General features: G+C 39.3%; 1 protein-coding gene across 4 annotated transcripts in view; it reads right to left on the bottom strand.

Annotated features, from left to right (window-relative positions):
- Positions 1 to 23,173, bottom strand: part of thada (THADA armadillo repeat containing) — a 35,349-nt gene that overhangs the window by 3,402 nt on the left and 8,774 nt on the right. For all 4 annotated transcript variants that reach the window (XM_061284655.1, XM_061284658.1, XM_061284656.1 and 1 more), the window contains 15 exons: positions 21,546 to 21,655; positions 20,207 to 20,339; positions 18,410 to 18,532; positions 18,147 to 18,269; positions 17,714 to 17,805; positions 16,070 to 16,159; positions 15,024 to 15,155; positions 10,023 to 10,191; positions 7,697 to 7,800; positions 6,735 to 6,817; positions 3,538 to 3,914; positions 2,844 to 2,974; positions 1,964 to 2,036; positions 1,673 to 1,823; positions 1,476 to 1,598 (listed from right to left, as the gene is read on the bottom strand). In XM_061284655.1, coding sequence (XP_061140639.1) covers positions 1,476 to 1,598; positions 1,673 to 1,823; positions 1,964 to 2,036; positions 2,844 to 2,974; positions 3,538 to 3,914; positions 6,735 to 6,817; positions 7,697 to 7,800; positions 10,023 to 10,191; positions 15,024 to 15,155; positions 16,070 to 16,159; positions 17,714 to 17,805; positions 18,147 to 18,269; positions 18,410 to 18,532; positions 20,207 to 20,339; positions 21,546 to 21,655 — 2,014 coding nt within the window. The remainder of the gene's footprint in view (positions 1 to 1,475; positions 1,599 to 1,672; positions 1,824 to 1,963; positions 2,037 to 2,843; positions 2,975 to 3,537; positions 3,915 to 6,734; positions 6,818 to 7,696; positions 7,801 to 10,022; positions 10,192 to 15,023; positions 15,156 to 16,069; positions 16,160 to 17,713; positions 17,806 to 18,146; positions 18,270 to 18,409; positions 18,533 to 20,206; positions 20,340 to 21,545; positions 21,656 to 23,173) is intronic.

Raw genomic sequence — 23,173 nt, forward strand, 5'->3', positions numbered from 1 at the left:
TGAGCAGACTCTACTACACCAATATCAAACTCAAGGCCCGGGGGCCAGATACGGCCCACCACATCATTTTACGTGGCCCGCGAAGATAAATTGTGCAACAAATTCGTGTGTTGTTACTAGAATTACAGATCGTCTTCACTTTTAATAATATCTTTTCTTTTAAATATTTGACCAGTTTTTACTTTTTATTTGCCAATTTGTTTTGTAGCTTTTACTGTATATAATATGAGGTGCTCATACATTAATTTTAATTGACAGTCATAATGGCCCTCCGAAGGAAGCTATGACTACAATGCAGACCGTGATAAAAATGAGTTTGACACCCCTGCTCTACTGCATGCTTCACATTGCAATATTACTATAGATGCTAAAAGCCCTTCACAAATTTTGGATCAATCCAATAAGTTGCAACAGCGATCATACATTTGCTAAAGGTTCTCTAAGTGAGAGGGCTTAAGGGTTGCAGACTCTTATCTCCCATTTGATAAAACTTTTCCCTTGAATGATATGCACAGGTTTGACAGTTTGGTCCGACGGCTTGATAATACTACCAGTAGGTCATAAATACCGTAGAAAAGAACAGGGCGGGTAAGTCCCAGCACCACGGTTATTTCCCAGGTGTAATTAAAAATCCACATTGACCCTTATGATTGACTTAACTGGTGTTAGTTGTTTTGATTGGTGCTATCTTTGTGAAGTAACCAAATAACTATGAGAATCAGCATGGTGGTCTGATGATGTCGTTCTATTTGATACAAAATTTATATGAGAGAATAAAACAGGGTGTGTAGACATTTTATTTCTATTTTAGCTTCAGTTTGTAAAAAAAAGTATTTCAACTTGTTCATATCTAATTTCAAAATGTTAGATCAGTTGGGATTCAACAGCGGAGCGGCAATATATATATTTATATTTTTACTGACTGAAGGTTTCTGTGGGTTTTCATTTTACAGACAATGCAATGTGATTTCTTTTGGGTTTTATGCGTGCTTTCTCATTTGCTTGAGGAATGTGACTTTCCTGGCCTGGCCACACCATTCAATTTGGATGACCACAGTACACCATTACACTCCTTTTGTTTGTATCACACGTGTTTGGAATCCGATTTAAAAAATTTCATGAGCACTTATACAAGTTCGGGAGAATTGAAGTCGCGTGGCCAAGAGTAAATGTAGAACTTTCCCGAAACTGCACAAACGGCAACTAAATAAAGACTACAAAAGGGAGAATATCTCAGACAAAATCTATTTATGTGCACTTTGTTCTCTTTTAAAGAAAACCTCTATCTCAGTCGAGTTTTGTGGTTCTAATTGTCTAACCTCGAGTCGGCTGCACACGAATGCAGAACTCACACACTGCAATTGGACTTTGAAGGAAAAAGTTCAACTTGAGCAATATGATTAGAAAGCTCGCTTTAAACCCGTCCAGTTGAAACACACAAAATGAAACCTATTTGTTACACTGAGTGTGTGTACCTGAACAAATCAGATGAGTTGGTGCATTAGCAACAAAGTCAGAAGCACAACTGCGAACTTCCTGGTCTTCATCCTGCAACAGCATAAACAGACTCCTCCAAAGAGACACTGTGCTGACTAGACCTAAACACAAACACATGCACGTGTTTTCAGGATGTTATTTTTCACACCATCTCAAATGAACTTCCTCAACTCACCAAGTGGCAGCTCAGAGCTGGTCAGTAGTGCGCTTGTGGAGTCCACCAACACCTTGGCAACCATCAGCTTTATTTCCACATGCTGCTCGTCGCTGCAGGATGAGCACACCAGTGCCCCCCACTGTGATAAGCGAGTCATTATTGCTGCATCCTGCATGAGGAAATTAGAACGCATGACACTCAAAAGACAAAATTGTTGATTCCATTCCATTAAAGACACAACAAGATTGTCAAACAATAAATATAAAAATCCAGAAAATGAACTGACGAAGAGTCTGGATGATATTTTACCTTTGGATATGACTTCACAATCTGGATTACCAGTTGAGATAGCAATGTCATGGCCGCACAATACAGGTCCACACTAAAACACACAAACAGTCAGCTAACATGAATTTACATCAACTTCGTAAGCACATAAGAATGATTTCAGGAATAGATTCGTTATTGTGATTTTTTTTTGACTGATTCCCCCGTCAAATAATTTCTAGCACTTCAAGAGAACCTACCATTTAATTCAACTTTGTACGATTTTTTAAAATGGGAATGCAAGTTTGTGTGAAAGCGCCTCGAATGACACCCACTTGGCAAACAACAAGCCTGTATTGGCTTACTTTCCACAAAAGAAGTGTGCTGGCACTCACCAAAACATTGTGAGCACAAAAGCCAGACTCACATTCAATTGCAGGGAAGATGAGTGCAAGCGGCAACCCAATCTCATTCTGCCTTGCCTCTAATCATAACCTAGAGGCCACGAGAAGGGAAAGTAGATCCCAAGTTCTGAGATGGTGGTCAGAAAAAGGCTTTATAGGTCTAATACTCTCTGTAACCTGATCTGTCTTCACGCCTGTTCTTTCTTGAATTGGTGAGAAAAGTGCAGCAGTGGCTTGTCAAGGGAAGTGTGTGTGTGTCTGTCAATGGATGTCAAAGAGATTACAGTCTCCGCATACACACAAATACTGCAATATTATGTATATCTAAGCATTCTTTCAATTGTGGAGGTGCCCACAAAAACAGAGCAGTTGCATCGACTCTGGCCTCTCGTAGCCATAACAGATCAACAGGTGTCCTGCAAACATGCCAATGGGATGGGTCTTGTTTGAATTTCATCAAGAGCAAAATATTCTTTGTCATACAATAATGAGATGTGATAATGTAACCATCTTCTGACCTGTGAGAAGTTCTCTGAGCCAGAACAAGCAGGTGCTGCAGAAAAGTGTCCTGAGACAAATGCTGCTGTTGCACACTATCCATCCGGTGGAGCTCACCGCTACAGCACAACACGCTCAACACCTGGAGCACCTGAGGAGAAGAAAGGTGAAAGGAAGATGAGGGTGGAAGGGAAAAAGTGGCAGATGGTTGTCTCAAACGTAGACAGTACTATGTGTGAAGAAAATTGCTCTGGGCAGTCTATTAAAAAAAGCTTTGGTGTCTTTAGCAATTTCAGCAACCATTCAGTTCCATTCATATTTTTGTTTTTGGTGTCTTTTGCCCACTTGTTCCCAGCCGCTGTTTCTCCATACACTGTTTTCTTTGCCAGGGGAGGAAGACGTTGTTTTACGCCAAGTGAAACCCCCATTACAAAACACAAATCCAGCAGAGAACTGTTGTTGACATTTCTCCAGCACATCTCATTGATTATTTTGACTAGGAGGCCCCTGTGTGTTACTTGGTCTTAAAAATAAACATTATTTAGTTGAATTTGTGTGGGTGGAGCATGGGCTGAGAGGGTGACAGCAATGCATGTAAACATTTGTATATGAGCTCGTGTATGTCCATGTATACGACCAAGTACACCTAAACAAGAAACTATCAACATTTACTATTTGCAAAAGGTGTGTGCGTCTATGAGTGTGTGTACTCACCTTGGCCAGACACTGGGGGTGTTTTTCATGAAGAACTAGGCTTATCAGGTTCAAAAGGGTGGCCTCATTTAGCCACATTGGCGTCCTCTTCTGGTCTTCCTCCTCTTTCAGTCTCATCAGGACCCTTTCCAGAACCAAGTCCCTCACCTCATACTGCGGACACTTTAGCAGATGATCCAGGAGTTGAGATGTGAGTGGATGCCTTCCCCACAGCTCAGGAATCTCCACGCTGGCACTGAGGCCCACTCTTGTCAAGCTCAGCATGTACTGGATGCTGCCGGGTTCCAGGTTAGATGCGGGGGGGCTGCTGTTGGAGACGAGGCTAGAGGTCATCAGGAGGGACAAAGTCTCTCGACGGAGCTTGTTGACCTCTGAATCTGACACACATGAAAAGTGACATTTTTAGATTTATATAAAAAAACAAAACAAAACAAAAACATTTTAACTGGATATTGGGACCAGTACACATATACACATGCAACTGTTTATCTTGCGTACTACAAATATTATTCATATTTGATATCCATCACAGTCATCCAAACCTTACCGTTTCCTCTGAAATGCAGAAGAAATGTTGATGGCATTTTAGTAACTTGATACTATTCAAAGGCTGCACAGTAATTCTCCATCGCCCCACATAGATCCTGCTTTGACAGCCAAGTCTATGTCATGTAGGCACACACATTGAAACTAATGCAACTCAATCCGCCACTGCAGCACAAGTCAAAATGTGAGCTGACAAAAGAGCGGGAAATGCAGCATTCCTGCAGAGATGGGCTGCTTTACTGTGGAGACAGGCCAGGTTACTATGGAACCTGATACTCAAACGGGGGTCCGGGGCTAAACAGCCATAGTCTAATGGGTATAATGGTAGGCAGGAACACAGTAATGACACCAATGACGAAGGGAGGATGACTGAAGACGACATGTCGTATGTAAATACTGCTGCCATTGGATACAAATCAACTGTCAAGACTAGTAAAGAGAGAAATGTGCTACATGGTGGAGGAAGTAAATACAAACTAAAAAAGATCAGTAGTCACAGCCGGAATGTTGATTTTACAATGGTATGTATCCAAATATGTGAGGGTGTACCAAGCCAGAGGCTTGGGTCATGTGATCCATCATATCTGATCACAAATAACACTTGTTTTCACAAAGCTGGGTGTGTTCAAATCTAATTATAAGTCAGAGGGCAGAGCTATCACATGTAGTTTTTATTGCATTTTTTGTTGTTGCATTATAAGTTGGCAGCAAGTTGACATAGCCAGTATGGTGCAAACCTCAGTTCCAATCTTAATATCTTTCAAACAATAAATGATCAGGGTGTCATCAATAAGTATCAGTTCTCCAGACTTGGATCCCCATCTGATCAGATACAAGAAATACCAATTGAAATGATTATTCTCATGTCATAATGGTCAAGAAAGGGGTCATTGACCTGTGCAAAATAACTGTTATCGATGTCATTTTTGTGGGCAAGAGGATACTTGTGCCAGATGTAATGAAATTCCTTCATGGCATTCCTGAGATATCACGTTCACATGAATAGGCCGCACGGATGGGCAACCCGAGAACATATCGAATCTTATTACAGCTGGTGCAAATGCTTTAAAATCAGGAGTGCTATTTGAACATGTTACAGTGCATCAGCATGAAATCCGACTGCGTCCGACATGGCTGTGACATAAAGATTAAGGGTCATTAGTAACAAAAGCAAAATATGTTAAGTTGTATGAAGTCGTACATGAGGCAAGTCAACTTTGTGTGTCAACTCAAGTCAACTTTCTACAGAACAGCCCAAAGCCCTGTGAAAGTGGCAGTTAAAGGGGCTTGGCTGTTTCAAGCTGGAACCTTGGCAAGACGCGTGCACGTGCTCTTACACGCCAGCACACAGCTGGATTTCACATCAACTTCCACCATCATTAGCCAAACTGTGAAAAACAAACCCCAGACACTGTGTGCGTGTGCGTGCGTGTGTGTTTGCATGTACTTTCTGACAAGAGAAATAAACAGCAGTTGGTTATGTGGTCATTTCGTTCGACGCACTTCCCCTTTAATGTCTTCTTTACCAATTCAGACAGTTAAGACAGTTGAGACCAGATACAGAGCCACCAAAGAAACGTGACTGTTTTCAGAGGATAGACTTTTTTTTTTTTTTTTGTGGGAGAGAGTAGTGAATTTCGATTGGCTGGTGCAGATTTAGGGCAATAAAAGCACATCTTGAAGTTCAACGATGAGTGAAAGTAGCGAATTATGGGGGAAAACAAGCTTAAGCAAGCTGTCAGCGATGAATATCAATCACGTAGTGTGGTTGATGAAGGGCTAAGTATGGGAACATGTTTTATCGGTGTTTTGCTAGTGTCAAACAAGTCCAAAATAAGGATATTAACAAAACAAACAAAAAAGAAAACAAACTAAAAATAATAGGCCTGTAATCATATTCATGCAAATGTAGACTGAAACTTTTATAATTTATGTTCATTGGGTGTCATTCTTAATGATGGTGATGGTGTGTAAAAAAAACTTGCTCCTGAAACTGTCGAAGAGAACCGCAAAATGTCTCTCTTAATTCCAGTGTGAATATTGTTTCAGAACAGAAAAAGAAAATGCATTTGATAAGGCTACTTAAAAAAAATAAACCACTTCAATGAAAGGATTATAAAAACAGAGCAGGAATCCACCTCTAGCAGAAAAAAGGGAAAACAGACTAATAATAGAGGCATGAAAAGATGCGTAAGTAAGAGGGAAGGTGCTTATTTTGTTATGTAAGGGGCCACATCGGGTTAAGCCTGGTCTTGAATCTACTGTCTTGTTTTAAGAAATCCTCGGTATTTCCACTGTCAAATGCAAACATGTGTTCAGCACATGGCCAACCGAAAACACAAGTTCCTCACCCTCTCTGCTCTCCTCTCTTTTTTTCCTAGCACTCAATAAACTGGGTCAAAGGCACAAACCCACCATCTGTCTGAGATTGCACGCCTTTGGTTTCACATTCCTCCTGAGGAGACCCCCACTGAGATGGCTCGGCACACATGTACACACAGATACACAATTACAAATCCACAAAGACTTCTCTGAATGCTTTTAGGCATGACTTTTGTTAAGAGCCGCTCAGAAGGAGCAAACGTTGCACGTTCATCAATATATATATAGTATCTCATTCTATATCAGTCATTCTGTTCAGATTTACTCACCACACAGAAGACTCATTTTTGGCCCACACAGACAGACCAGGACATCCAGAAAGGCTCCTCTGGTGACCACACAGATATTAGCTCTTAAAAGAGATGAGGAAAAAGAGAAATGGAATTACTTTTTGTTTTATATTCGCTGTTCGGACTCCTATGAATCCGATACAATATGATTAAAACACATCAGTCGTTCATTTGATTTTGGTCTACACACAGACGAAACAGTTAATGAAATAAAAATCCACAATGGTTAAAGAAATAACTTGAATCTGACAAATGAAAAAACTATGAAAATTAACCATTGAAAATCAGACAATACTTTTTAATAGGAATTTATTTTAAAAAACAAACTTGTGAAAAAGTCTTTGACAAAATGATGGTAACGTTCCAAAATTTGTCCACTGCATTTAACACATCACGTAATGAAGCTGACAAGTTGACCTGACACGTAGCAGGGGGCGATTTATAGAGCCTGGGGTGAGGTTATCTGTGTGTGTGTTTAAATCAGTAATGTACTGGTTCTGGCTGCATGAACACAAAACCAATCTTGCTGCTTTAGTAAGCAAGAATTCACCTTGTCATCCTAATTAAGACTCATCAGTGTAACCATGCAAAGCTAGGAGGGCTACTGTTGCTAACCCAGTGACCCTGCTGATCAGATGAGAAAACAGACCCTGGATTGACCCCAGCTAGGAAATAAAAAGAGAGAGGCGGGGTTGCAGCCGGCCCGTAATCTGTGCTTCATCTTTATACTTTAATTTTGGGTAAGAGGTCCAGAGGTAGAGGGGGGGGTTGTCCAGGTAGGACAGACGGCAATCCCTTTGAAATCGAAGTCTCGGCAGGACATGAAGCGGACATGGTCAGGGAGGGGACGACTGGTGGGACAAGGAACTATTCTTCTGCTGGGGGATTTGGGAGGGACGGAGGAGGGATGCTTATCTGTACGTGCATGTGTCTAAGATTACCGGGAGGCCAGCCACATGCGCTGAAGGACAGCTTCACCGATTCTATTTCCTGCTGGCAGGGGTCTGTGTGACTCACTCTGGTAAGACTGAAGCAGAAACAGCACCTGCAAAAACATTTAAATACACACATAAACATTCTTTATTAACCAACAGTCATAACTGACTAGTTATGTATCTTCGGGTGAGTGTGTTTGGTTAATTTCCACATGTCAATTTTTTGGGATACATGGCCCAAAAAGTAATATGATACACAAAGAAGGGCATTATAGCTACTACAGGACATTTTTAAAATGTGTGTCAAAAATGTAAAGCCATCTCAGATTAAAATTTGCTGTAGGCAAATGTAATTAAGGTCTTTCAGTAGTCTTTTCGCTTTTATCAAAAAAGTTTCTGTGGCTCCGCCTATACATGTTCAACAAAATATGACAATCTGTACACAATGAGTGTATTTTGTCAAACTGGACTTTCATCTCGTTTTAGAAACAAGCACTTCATATACAGTATTTTTGAATATCTCATATACAATTTAATATATATACAATACTTATCATAATGCAGTACGAACAATGCGAGTGTGAGAAAATATTCCCTACGTAAAATAGAATGCTCAAGTGACGGCGTGTGATGCGACTGGTGGTTGGGAGTTTTCAAAGGCCAGAAGACTGGCTAACTAGCTGACTGGCTGGCTGGGTGGCTGACTGGCTGGGATGTGTATTCTGGGATTTGGTAAGTATACTCTTTAGGTCTGGGCCACGGCCACAGACAAATAGGAAGCCATTCATTACACTATGCAGAGAAGGCAACGCGGGGAAAAACCAGGCTGACCACGTTGCACTGAGCCTGCTCTGCCTCTTCTGTTCTCCTGCAGTTTCCACACCGAGGCAACACCCAGTGGGTCGCAAAAACAGCCTGGAAGAGCTTGCACCCTCTTTCTTCTGTTGTCATTTTATAAAGGGCTTTTCCATTACAAGGAGACAGTGTCAAATGGAATCCCAAACCAAATATGGAACCGTTCAAATGCTTTTACAAACGTGCGAGTCGAGATGGCTTACGTCTTGCGAGCCACAGTGGATAGAAAAGGACAGTAAAAACAGTCCTTTTTTCCCCCCCAAACTTTTAAAAATATTTCAATAACTGATTTAAATAAATGATTCTATGATAGTTTTGTTTATATTAATAGGCATTAGTAATTCTCTATGAAATAGAATCCTATATTTATAGATCTTTGTATTCATACAGTATTTGAGAAGCAGAGGAAGCCACAAGTTCATCTCAGTTGTACTAGTATTCAAATTTCCCAGTTTCATTCATTCATTGACGGGGCTGGGAAGTCCCTGCATGGCATTTCAACAGACTAGATCCAGACCAGGAAGGAGAAAGTGGAATATTTATAGAAAAAGCAGCCTCCGTCTTCCTACTTGCATATAAACTACAGAATGAAACTGATACTAAGAAAACCAGAAGAATACAGTTGATGCAAATGAGGTCATCTATTATAACTAATATAATTGTGTTTTCATGCTTCAAAATATGCCCATTATTTAAAGTCAACGTTAAAAAAAAAAAGAGACAGGTGCAACACTTTTTTTTTTTTCCCCCCAGTAAGTTTAAAACATGGAGGTGTATTTCCGTATGTGAATCTGTGTAGCAAAGAGCCTTAATCCGTATTTTGGCCTGGTAAAAATAGTGGTGGTGGATGTGAGCTCCATTCAGACTCTGTTATCAGCCTGCCCCGCAGTCCCTCCTACTGCCGCAACCACAGACTGACCACATGATGCAGTGAGCATGCAAGCACATGCGCACACAAACACACTTGTGTATGTCAATTCATGGCTTAGTCTACTAAAACATAAGCACTATGGCATATAAATTGGCATACGCATAAAACCTAAGAAATGTTGAATTTTGGCCAGAGCCAATTAGGCAACAAAAAAAAAAAAAACCAATAAAGCAGGAAAAAAATAAAAAAGCTATTGTCTGTATTTTTGTTTAAAAAAGAAAACATATTTATATATGTGTAGATAGATAGATAGATAGATAGATAGATAGATAGATAGATAGATAGATAGATAGATAGATAGATAGATAGATAGATAGATAGATAGATAGATAGATAGATAGATAGATAGATAGATAGATAGATAGATAGATAGATAGATAGATAGATAGATAGATAGATAGATAGATAGATAGATAGATAGATAGATAGATAGATAGATAGATAGATAGATAGATAGATAGATAGATAGATAGATAGATAGATAGATAGATAGAATAATATATATATCGTATATATAAAACACAAACACACACACACAATGCAAACCTGTAGTAGGGTCCCATGAATGTAATTGTGTTGGATGTGGGGTTCTGGGCCTTGAGGAAGCTCTTGAAGCAAAGAGTGTACAGTTGACGAGACCTGTGTGACGAGTACAAAAGGAACGAGAGCTCGTGCTGCCATCTCTCTAGTCCGATACACAGCTGAACGGCCACATCTGTACAACAAACACACACAGAGAAACATAACAGTCACAACCCATGAGAAACCCTCATCAAATAAAAATCTAAACAGCCTAAGAACATTTTTTTGGGGGGACAAAACCACCATTCATCTGGTTCAGTTTTTTTTTTTTTTAGTTTATGAGTGTAAAGATTTTTACGCTAAAGAAAACAAAGCACAATACTTCTCTGTTGCATTCGACATAGTGCTTCTTTAATAAAAACAACTTCACCCTTATTAGACACGTGCACAAGATAGTGCCAATGCTGGCGGGGGAACTTTATGCTTTAAGGGATGTTGGTGACGGTATTACAATTAGTGGCAAAAAAAAAAGGCTGGTTTAGCTGGGCAAAAATAAGTGGAAGCTATGTATAGTGGCAATAAATCATTACAAAGGAATGCAGAGAATAAAATGAAAGCCAACTTTTTGGGGTTTGGCAAGAGGTAATGTCAAATATGGATAGAAGCCCAGTTACATCTTCAGATATTTTCTTTTTAAACAAATCATATTCCGCGTAAAAAATAGAAACGGATATAAGGCTAGAGGACCGAACAAACAACAATCCTGTTGATAAACATAAGGAGGCTATTTAGATGAAGAAGTCAATGGCTGGCTGAAATAACAACACAACAAATTGTTTAACTGTATATGCCGTTAAATATCTATTTATTTGTATGCAGAGCCACACACACACTTTTATTCCTTATTTTGCTCCCGACCACTTTCTATTTAAGGCGCAGATGTTAACTATCTTTTGTAATTTGTCTCAATGAAACTCGTGCGAAAGGAAATGACAGTTTGGGACGGAGTAATTTTAGCTCCAGAGCTATGTCCAATGGGGTTCGGGTATGAAAGTTGTTGACTGGCATGGGTGAGTCTCATCTGGGCTTCATTTGAAAGAAAACTCTTCAAATGGTTTCCTGTACAGGGAATTGAGCATGTTGTTGGATAAACAAACTCAAGCGCCCAAGTGTGTCACTGGGGAATGAACACATGTTAGGAAGTGGAGTGGTGACTCATTTCAAATAAGAGGGCTCCATTTGGCCAGTCACACAAAATGTCGATCGCTGGGAGTGATACGACTGCAAAAAAACACCCTTGCTGCCTCTATTTACTTATTCCCAAAAAAGAGAAAAACAAAACACAATTCCCTTAGTGTTTACAATCAAATATGTACAGTGTTTATTATTGTAAATCAATGAGTTCAATTTTTATTCATGTGTACAATGTATTTTATTGTCATTGCGGTTTGTGGCTGTATGGTAACAATATTTATCCGCAAAACTTTGGAAGACAAAAACTGCTGGCAAGATTGAGTGTTACATTTTTATGCTTATTTCTCATTCAATAATCTAATACATTTTCTTTTACTGTAATTTGAGCCCAAACATTTACGATGTGTCACTGTGTACCATCAGTCTAGACCAAAGTCTGATAAGATAAGTTGGAAATGAAAAAGCTTTACCTTTGGAAATGATACAGTGCAAGGGCATTACCGAGCCCCCCCTGACCAGACAAGAGAAATGTGATGGGAGTATCGTAAAAGCAAGAAGGGAGAAGAGATGTCTGGACTGCTATCGTCAATCACGTAACTCTGACGCTTTGCCATTAAAAAAGGAACAAGGGAGAAGAAAAATAGAGACATTGTTGGAGATGAGACACACCTGTTGTTCAGCACTAGAAAGAGGATCAGTCTAAGGAAAAATGTTACACTTGCAAAATGTAAATAGATGTAAACAATTTAGATGGTGGCTGGAGGGAGTGGCAGTTATTCACATCATCAGGCGTGTTCACACATGCTTGATAAGGATGGGGGGGGGGGGGGGGGGTAGTAGACAAAACACGATGAGCGGGCCGGATGCTATTTTTAACATTGTCAACATGTGTTCTTCATTTTGGGCGGATACATTCACCACATAACTTCTCTGACAGTCAAGCAGCAAGTTAGAATTCAGATATCAATGAGGGATAGAACCATGATAGGGATCAATTTATGAGTAAATTGGGTGAATTTAGCAAAAAGGAATTTTGGAAAATATTATGGGAAAGTGAAGGCAGATGAGTTTCAGCAAGTCATCTTCATATCATCTAAATTAAAAATATTTAATAAGTAATAATACTATTATTAATCATTGGTAATAATTCAACTGTTATATTAATGTGTATATAGTTCAAATATAATACACCTGATGTTTTATTAATTCAAACTCTTTTGATTTGTAAATTGTTGTGTATGAAGCAGACGCATAGTGAGACATTCAATTTGCGGAAAACTGGCTGGAAATTTGTATTTGGAATGATGCGGGAAGACGTTTGGTCATTGGTAGAAGTTTAGTTTGTATTGGCCAATGCGCAAAGGGCTTTGACTTCACTCAGGCCTGATTTGCAGGTGCAGGACATGAACATGTCGGAATAATATTCGCAGACGTCTCCATCTCAGGAATGTGAAAAATGAAGCACAGTTTCCCATTCGCCTGAAAGCTTGACTCCCCAGTAAACGGAGATAAAAAGACTCGCAATCTAATCACTAAGTCCAACATTAGACAGCACAAACAACAAAACGTTTTCAAAACAAAAACTTCCAACTAAGGCCATGTCCACAAATTCACGAATATTTTCAAAACATAAACAGGATTTTCCTAGCACAAGGTAAACACCTCTACAAAAGTATTAGAACAAACAGTAAGTGCCTTTGTTGTCCCCTCTGAAGACATTTGGGTTTATTATCAAAATAACAGAAAAGCTTTTAATGCCAGGCATGGTCTGGATCTGATATCATTCTTGTCTTTGTTATGACCACCTTTGTAGGTGAGCAAGAAGTATTGTAACAGACTTAAAATAGTCAGACAATAATATGATGGGACTACTTGCAAATCATGATGACAATTTTGAATCGAATAGTCATCCATCTCAATCGAATCATTCCAAATAAAAATGTACTGTTCTCTAACGGTATCATCTTTATAGTTAGTTATTGGAGATATGCACACCACAATAGTTTAGACTACTGGGATAAAGATATTACTGCAAAAGAAAAATACATTGACTTTATTTCCACTACAAATTGACAGACAAAATGTTTCTGGGTTCATTGGGTCTCTAACCTTGTGCTAAATCACGATGACAAGTGAGTCCGTGCCAGAAGAAGCCTCGCAAGCCCAAACCATGAAATTACATCCACTGTTTTATAAAGATAAGCTTCAACAGACACATTTAGAATACATCTTTGGGATATTACTAAAAGACATTAAGAAATAAAGTCGTATAGCAAATATGGAGTCACCTTTATGTTTTAGCAATACTGTGGCAACTTTTAATAGGGGCTCCTAAAATGCTTGGGGCGAGTCTTCCCATTTTTACCCACACACAATAGCAGGCCTGACAAAGTATCAGCTGATTTGTCCTACAATCTGATGCCATCTATCCCAAAAGGCACAAATCAGCGCTCATCTACAGTACAAGCCCAGAAGACAAATATATTTAATTGAGCATATCACATGCGCACTTATATCTGTCATTGCAGAAATAGAACTTGTGCAAGTAAGATGGCATTCGTCTACTGTGGTGTTAACAATTTACATGCTGGATATCATGTCACACATTTCCAATGAAGACTGCTCAGTTTTGAAATATCTCTGAAATAACTTTTTCTAGAGACTGTGGGAATAAAAGGGAAAAACACAATGTAGGCAATTTTTAAAAAAATACTGTATGTGTGTTGAGACGGACGTAGCCTCAGTCTGCAACACTATTTTTGTTCAAATAAAAAAACAAAACAATGTTTCATTTTTAGAATCACCACTACACTGAGTTTAAGCCAGATAGAATAAATAAAAACAACTGATATCTTATGGGAATATAACTTTGTGTATAATTTGCAAAGGAACCAGTGCAAAGAAAAAGAAAATAAATAATCTGCTACACAACGTTTAGACTACATACATGTGTTATGTCTTGACGATTGTATGTTTCCATACTTAGAAAGGCAGCACAGCTCAGTCAAACTTTGTTTGAGAAGTTTATCGTGAGCAGGTGCGTGACCCTCTTGATGTGATAAAGCATTCCAGTAGCCTGCAAGTCACATTCTCATTGATAGTGACGACAATAAGGAGGTGCGGATGGAACACTAAGTTGGCTGCTGAGTCAGCCCACACAGATTTTAAACTTGCTCAAGGGCACTTCAACTTTTATGACAGGAGGCAGTTGGAAAGAACAACAACAACAAAAACGGAGCTGTTCTGTCGGGCTACACATACACAAATTCTTTGAAATCGCCAACAGTATATAATTTAGATTTGCTCTTGAAAACCCACATACTCATGTCATTTAGAAGGGATTTCAAATTGTTTTACAACTGTGTTTATTTATTTTTTTTATCTCCATTGTCTTCTCAGTTACTCATTAAGCCTGGCATCCAAAACATGCTTAAATGTGTCACTCACATGTTGCCAACAAACCAAAGTGTCACGCTTGACGGTTGAGCTGGAACACATGCAAGACTCTGTGGCAACTAGGCAAACAATAATTTTGGCTTAAAAAAAGCATATGTGTTCTTTGCTGGAATTTTCAAAACGATTTAGATGACATGTGATATGCTGTCCAAAAGAAAAAATAAATCATTCAAGGCAGTCACTCAACTAAGCCACTGACACCCATGGGCAAGTGACGTTCTGAGTCAGACCCGGCCGGAGGGCCACAATAAAAACTTGACCTGGGCTATTGGTACAGCTCCAAATGAATTGCATTTAATGTCATCAGTGATTATCCATCCACGTCCAGGAGAACTAGCTCTGGATTGGAGTGTACGTCTTTGCCTCATCACGTACCTGATGATGAATGGCGTGAACGGGGCAAGTCCCAGAGGGGAAGAAGAGCCATCCATTGGAGACGGGTAGAGTCGACTGAGCACCAGCAGCAACAAGAAGAGACTGGGATGCAGCTTGACTTGACCACTGTCACTATAGATACATGGATTGGATAGTTATACACTGCACAAATAATACATTTAATTTTAATTAATTAATTTAATAATATTTTTTTTATTGATTAATGTGATTTTACAGTGAGGGCACAAAAACTCACACCGCTGCAAACCGATGATTGTGCTTAAAATAATGCGAGCTCGCGCAAAAACAACAACAAAAAACAGCGCCAAATAGTAACTAGTTAAACACATAAATTAAAAGCAAAAAAAAGCAATAGCTAAAGTGAGAGGACAATACTGTCATTATGATAAAAAATTACTTTTACATCAGTATTTGTAAAAGCGACAACAAACTGTTACATAGTGAAATTTTTAACTTCTACACATTTAACTATGAATTACTATACACTAATTATTCTCTACTGTAGATGATATGGGGAAAGTCATAAAGTTGAGATTAGGTTCCGTGGGAAAACCATGAATGTTTAAACAACCAGCCAAGGGAGTGAGGGGGATTGTGAAAGAGTCCTCAATTAATTGGATCTAAAAGAAAGATAAGGCTGTCTAGAGAGCTGTTAGCTGACTCAGATGCTTTTAAAAAGAGACTTTTGTCCGAGTGGGGAAAGATAAGGTAGATGAGTCTCGGCGGACCCAACTCTTCACTGCAGAAACAAATTGGCGACACATTTACTGCATTTTTTTTTTTAACCACAAATTGGCTAATTGAGTTAGTGAAACTTTAAACACACTGTAATGTTCTTTTCATGAAATGGTGAATTCAAAAGTCTTGTCCTTGGTCCATGCAAGAAATGTTTGTTTTGAAGTAGATACTATTAAAGCTCTCGGTAATTTTATCCTCTTGTAGAAATGGTGCATGGACTTAGCACAAAATATGTTAAAGAAAAATTACATATGAGAATGTCAAGGTTGATTCAATGACCCCCTCACCTTTCCACCGAGACAGCTGCCTCCTTGAGCTGGTTAAGAAGAAATGGATACAGGGATGGAAACCGGGTGAAAAACTCACGCCCGGTCATTCTGAAGCGAGACATGCAAGCACAAGGGAACAAAATTATTGGAAAAGAAAAAAAAAAGCTTATTTTTCTTTTAATAAAACTACAAAGGTAAAATAAAAGGGGGGAAATAAAACTACAAAGGTAAACAGGTAAAAAAAATATATAACTCCAATAGTAGACATTTATTATAAATTAGTTTACCCGTTCATGTGGAAACTGTTAGACAAAACCAGTTAAAAGCCTCCCACTGATTCTCCAGTGGGATCTAACACTTTAAGCGTTTTAACAGAAGGATAACAAGACATTTAACAATGTGGCTGCTTTCGCTTTTTCAAACCATAAACAAATTGAGCCTGCTTTGGTTCTGCCGCTCGAAGGGAATGTACGCGTAGATAGACACTCGAGCAGCAATAAAATGACAAATGTTATATTTAACACTTTTAGTCTTTCTGAAACCGCCATTCAACCTCATGACAAAAATATGGCATTTAAAAAGGGGTGTGTAAACTTTTTCTATCCACATTATATGAAGGAAAAGGTGTCGTTTCGGAAGGCGTGATGAGGTTGGATGTTTGAGATGGAACTTGCTAGGCAATCTTTCTGTGTCAGCTGCTTGTATTTATGCTAAAGATGATATCAGGCCGACATCAATGCAAGGTCACGAAGCAGAGAGGCCTTCGTCTGGGCTCAGTTAATGGAGCAGTGATCCACAAACATTACATCTGGATTCAAGTCAAATACATGGGTGGAAATTTCTGCTAAAAGCCAGAAGCAAAGTCTTCCAAAACAACAACCGAGGAGTTAAATAATGTCGTGAGCTTTCTCGCAGCTTTAGAAGAGCCCACAAAAAGCTACATGAACAAAGACAAACTGTTACCGTGCGGGAATTGTGAAGCATTAACTGCTCATTAATCGTATGGAAGTAACTGAAGCAGAATCGAGTGGACAATTTGCATACAACCACGAAAGGCAGTGCTGATTCACAAATTAGTGGTCTGAACATCAAGGCTTGACCTTCACTGATCTTCCCTATGGCAACTCCAAAAGGCACAATTGATTTGCTGAAGTTTACTGTGGAGTTCCGAGTATTCAGGCAGATTCAGCTCATCAGACAAAGAATGAATGCGTGTAATACAAATATAAATTCACAATGAACTGTAATTACTATTCTGATTATACCAATGCAGGTATCTGCCGTATAATTTTGCATTCTTTCTTTTAACTTGAAAATAAGAATATTATGCTTCTAGCAGCTAGGAGCATGTAATGAGGTAGGTGGAGGAGAGGGGGCAGAAAAAAATGAACCCACAGTAATGTTACAATAGTGTCCCCTGGTGGTGATTAACCTTTGCATAGTTTTGAAGCGTCCACTCAAAACGTATGTGCGGACTCTAAATTGGCTCAAAGTTGAAATGTAAAAATATAAATGGCTGAGTAAATAACTTTTTTGCAACCAGCAATTGTGACCTTTTGATGCTATTTACACAATTTGTATGTGAATGGCTACTGATTTATATGAACTGCAGGCCAATATAAATATGTCATTTCTGCCTCAACGGAAACGGGGCCGACCGACCTGTTTTTTTTCGAGTGTTCGTCCTTCCCTTTCTTCACTCCAAAGATCCTTGTGATCAGTGTGCTGAAGAGAAGAGTTGAAGAATTCCTCACCTGAAATAAGAGTGGAAATAGAGGGTAGTATGAAGATAGGAAAGATCTACATCTGTATCTGTGCTTTATAAAAACAAACACGTAAAACTGGCAATACCTGATTTTCCTTCAACATCAAAGTTAACCGCTTCATAAACAAAAAAAATTATAATAAAAAAAATCACCAGTAAATTCACAGTTCACAATTTGGGGGTTTATATCAACGTATCTATGGGGGTCTGAAAATAAAACCAAAAACCTCTGTTTGGTTTTTATGGCATCTTCTATTGATAAATAAATAAAGTCGCCATGTTATAATATGAGACGTCCCGCTTGCAAAAGAAAAACGGATGGCAACTCACTGCCCATATTGGAGAGGTGAAGCCAAGTACAGCAGCCTGCATTCCATCCGACACAAAACAAATGATGTTTTCTCCCAGACGAGTGTCCCTGTAAAGAGCTCTCAGGATGTTCAGAGCGTGGACCTTGAAAGGCAAATACAATAGGCTGGGCATTACGTCACACACTTGCAAAATGAATTCTACTATCAGCGCAAACGCCATCAACAAGCTGATTCATCAAATGTACAATTAATATCATGACACCATGTGTTGATGTGACAAACCTGAGGAACAGTGGAAGCATCTGTATTTCTGTTTGCCGAAGGCATGGCAAGGGTAATCAGCTCTCTCATGGTCATTTTTAACAGACTGCAACTGGAGGATTTTGGCTCAGAAGAGAGAAGAGCCTGCAGAGAGAGAGAGAAAAAAACACTATTACAGTACAATATTGAAAATATTTCCTTATCTCCAAAATCACATTACAAGCTTATTTCAAAATGTATGTTTCACTCCAAATGACCATATTTTTCTTTTTTCATGGCTTGGCACACCTGAACAACCAACTGTCGTATTGAAGCTGTGCGTGCTCGGAACAGATTTGCAAACAAGCGGATGAGGGAACGGGGGTGCGAGTTGAAGCGCTGCTGTTCTTGGTTTTTGTCAAATAAATGACCAAGATGCATTCCCGCCCCCAACATCCAAAAATAAAAACAAAGGCCCATGTAAAATGTTAAATGAAAAGAGCCTCTATTCTACCCAAAAAGTCCCAATCAAAATGAAATTAAAAAGCATCTTCTCTCAAGCGTCTCAAGCTTAGACTTGGCATTAATGAGAAAACATTTCCTGCTATGGCCTCTTTAATAAGCATATGTTCTTTCAGTCACGATTATGCTTTCAAAAGAGAGCATTTTCTTCCAAGTGCAGTAAATTTTCGGATGTCAATTAAGAGCCCAGCTTCATTTTTCTATAATCTTTGTCTATTCCCTTCTCATTTTTAACTAAGTTTCCAGTTTTGCAAATTCCCAGAAGTTCATAATGCTCTTCACAAGAAATCACTTACGAGAGAGCGAATACTAGGAAATACATCCGAGGTTAGATATTAAGAACTCTAGTCTCATGTGTCAATGGTGCATTACTATTAATTGTGGTTACATTATACTAAGTCTGGTACTGAGAATCGGAATCTGCAACGTGACTCACTTTTGCAGTCAGCACAGTTAATTGAATGAAATGTTTCTTGAAAATGACTAGTAGCAAGTCACAAGGTGCAAAAAATAATAATAATCACAATACAGATGTTATATATATATATAATTTCGGAGGTCCCCCTTGTTTTTTTAACAAATACAAAATGTTTGTCTAACATTTATTGAAAATGAATTCTGGGCATATGATATGATACTTTTGGGTGTGTGATTTAGTAAACAATAGATGATGTTGCAATTAAACAAAAGGTGACATTCAGGCCTCCTCTTCACAACAACATACAGTATACTGTGCATTGAGTATCATATAATTTGTGGTATGTGTCTCGAGGTGGAAATGTACAATGTTGGTGCAGGCTTTATGTGTTAGTTATCTTGAGGAGGGAGTTGATGTTAAACATCTGGTTTTAGTTACGATTAAGAATTAGGCATGGGAGGTCTGGAGAAATGAAGGTAGGGAGGAAAGGAAAAGGCAACACGGTTTGGCCCTTACAAAGCCTTGGGGATTGAGAGGAGGTGGAAGGAAAACAAAAAGGAAAAATCTGCTTGCTAGGAAGTGTATGTTGGTCAGAGAGAAGCAGCCTTCCCAGATCTGACTCTGTCATTCCGGGAGTCGGGAATGCTGGCCAAACCTCTGTCAAGGTGTCCACTTCAATTGACGTCTTCAGACATCTTTTTTTTCTCCCCTCTGCTAGACTTTTGCTATGGTTACCACTACTACTATTTGTACTAGCCAGACATGTCAATATAAAAACTAAGGCACTACAGAAATGAGTTTAGTCAAGTTTTACCAGGCAAGAAAATTGCATTATAACAGCCACGCTTTCTATCGTACATGAATCATGGTATTTGTTAAAGATGAATTTTACAAATCACCTGAATATAAAAGGGTATTCCAGCGCTGCGTCTTGTGGCACACAATTTTGATGACGGGTCACTAGATTTGACCTCTTCCAAAACCTCGGCGAGCCAGCAGGCTGGAAGCTGTTGTAGGACTTTACTGCCACTCCTTATACACACACACACAAACAACATATACAGTATGATTATGGGCCTTCATTCTCTTTGGGAGCTGTAATGTATAGTCTAACACTGCTTTCCAAATACTTACAACAGAGGTTTGGAGAAGAAGAAAAAAAAAACAATAACGTCTGAAGACTTACAATTCAAAAAGTACGAGAGAGACAGAGAGAGAGCGAGAGAGCTGTTTGGTTCCTGAGAAGCCATATGTTTTGACCACCAAAGTGCACATTAAGGCCTATTTGGCAGACAAAAGTGTGTGTTTAAGTCTTCTTAGTTGAGTACTGCTCTGCTATGCTGTCTTTTGGAGTTCCACAGGGTTCACTTGAGGCCTACGTTCCATCTTGATCAAAATAAGGGCATTGTCTTCTATGCCTATGTCGATGACACTCAGATTAAGAGAAAAGAACAAATAGGTGCTAACATACATTCCCCTATGTGCTTTTATATGTGCCTGTTGTCCCACAACAATGAATAAAGTTCACAGTTTGTCGTTTCAACTTCAACTAGGTTTGCGACACCATTTCTGGATCTTTTCTGCAAATGAATGACTGACCAGAGGAGAGTGAAAGTCAAGTTAAAGAGACAAAAAGTGATGGAGGGGAAGGGGAGGGGAAAAAGGAGAGAGTACAAGAGAGCCAGCGTCTGAGAGTGCAAACACGGTGGAGCGCATCGATGCCAGATCCCAAGACAGAGCATCAAAAGCCTGTGGTTAGGCACCCTGCAATCAACACCCCATAACCCAGCACACAGCCTGCATACCATCCCCACGCATCCCGCTCGTCCCTTCCTGAAACAACAGACAGACAGGCCCAGAGCAGAACACACACACACACAACCACTAGAATGACACTATCAGTTTACAAGACACCAGCCCTCCAATGATGGACAAGAAGAAAATAACAGTAGGAAGCTTCACCATGTCACAAATTTCAAGATGCCTTCCACATGCGGCCATTTAAAGGCAAAGTAAATAAAAATGTTTATTCCCCTTGAGATCACTAAAACTAACCAGGCTGCTTGATGGAAGTGAAGTTTGTTCTTTTTTACATCCATAGTGAGATGTCCAGAAAGCCATCAACAAGTAAAAGGAATCCCACAAAGAGTGACACCTCAAGGATGTGCCGAGTCACTAATTACAAAAGTTACTCTTGTAATGTGCAAGCTTATGTACCTTTTAGCCCTCAACACGTACCTGCATAGCATGTCAGTGAGGCGAACAAAGCCCACATAAGCCAGTTCAAAGGCGCCACGATGACGGGACTGCAGGAGCTGCTGACGGAAATACAAGCCAATACAAGCCACCTGGAAGACAGGGAGAGTATGCCATCAATTGACTTTTTTTTTTTTTTTTTATGTAGCCATTGAGTAGATTTGTGCGTGCCTGTAGACTGGAGGGATGCGCCACTCGCAATATTATTAATTTTTAAATTGTGATGTATGATGACAGTAGATGAAAAATTGGAGCATTAAGTTATTTTGCATTGACAACAGCAATATCTAAATCAAATGACAGATTTTTTTTTGATAAAGTGATTTTTGGCTCAACGATCGCAAACCTCCTGGTGGATATATAATCATAAACTGTGAGCAAGACGACCAGATTTCCTCCAGATGTACCCTTAAAACAAAAAGGAAGTCTTTAAATTCTTTATGAAACCACATCTATAAACATTGTACTTCATGTTTGTGTGAGTCATTTTACAACAAAACAATAAATTAATACCAAAACCATTGTCCCACACCCATCTAGTAACTCCACAACTCAATTACGTAATCCCACAATTATCAATAAAAAAATGCTGACACATCTTTTTGGCTATCATCTTTACTGGAAATGGAAAAGTAGAAGCAGATGAGAAAGGGGCAAAAAGAAAAATTGTTATTCCACTGAAGAACTGAAGCTCCACTTTAGCCTTTCCTCTAGTTGGCCATCAAACTAAAGTTCTAACACCAGCAACAGGCTGGTTTTAGAGACACCACTTACTTTTGGGCCAGCGAGCATGTCCAGCATGAGAGCAGCATGGCAGTAGCGTGACAAGTGTGTTCAAAAAAGGATGCTGAGACATCCGCATAATAGCCAGTCTAAGTAAAACCATCCAGTTAGTAATAGTGTTAGCGACATTATTCTAACTATACACACACATACACACACTAGTGCCATTTCTGTGGCAGTATGTAAGCTGGTGAGTGTGTAGCAGGTGAGGCGGCAGGGCGAGGCGGACGCCGACTTCCAGTGCCCTGTCATTAAGGCTGTGGTGTCACCACTACCACTAAGACCGTCCACTCTCAGCTTAGTCTGGGGTGGCACAGAGGGCACAGGGAGGAGTGGTGAGTTTCTAGTGCACAAAAACAAACAAACAAACAAGAAACAATCCAAAAGGACCCTTTCTGGGATGTGGGTTTGACACAGCATCCCGATAAAAATGGACTGGAAACCACAAGGGGGAAGAAAAAAAAACAATGACACAAGTGACTTTCCCAACAAACCCATCATTTAAATATTGTTGCAATATTTCAATTTGTTGGCTGTGTCTACTTCTTGTTCTGAGACATATTTGACACACAAACAACCCTTTCCTCCCTGCAACGATATTTTGAATCTCTTTCATCGATAATATTTCGCTTCAAACATATGGAGGGAGAGTTATGTTTGTATTTTTTTTTTGTAGTGTAGTTATTTTCTGCTATGTTTTCATAAAGCACTTTTTTACAGGGCATATGTAAACAAAGATGTATTGTACTGTATTAAAGATGATTCTATAGGGTATACAAATATATAACCAAGAGTTGAGGCAGCCCGTTTATATTGTCCAATCCCAG

The sequence above is a fragment of the Syngnathus typhle genome, linkage group LG8, assembly GCF_033458585.1.
Source record: "Syngnathus typhle isolate RoL2023-S1 ecotype Sweden linkage group LG8, RoL_Styp_1.0, whole genome shotgun sequence".
Classification (NCBI taxonomy): Eukaryota; Metazoa; Chordata; class Actinopteri; order Syngnathiformes; family Syngnathidae; genus Syngnathus; species Syngnathus typhle.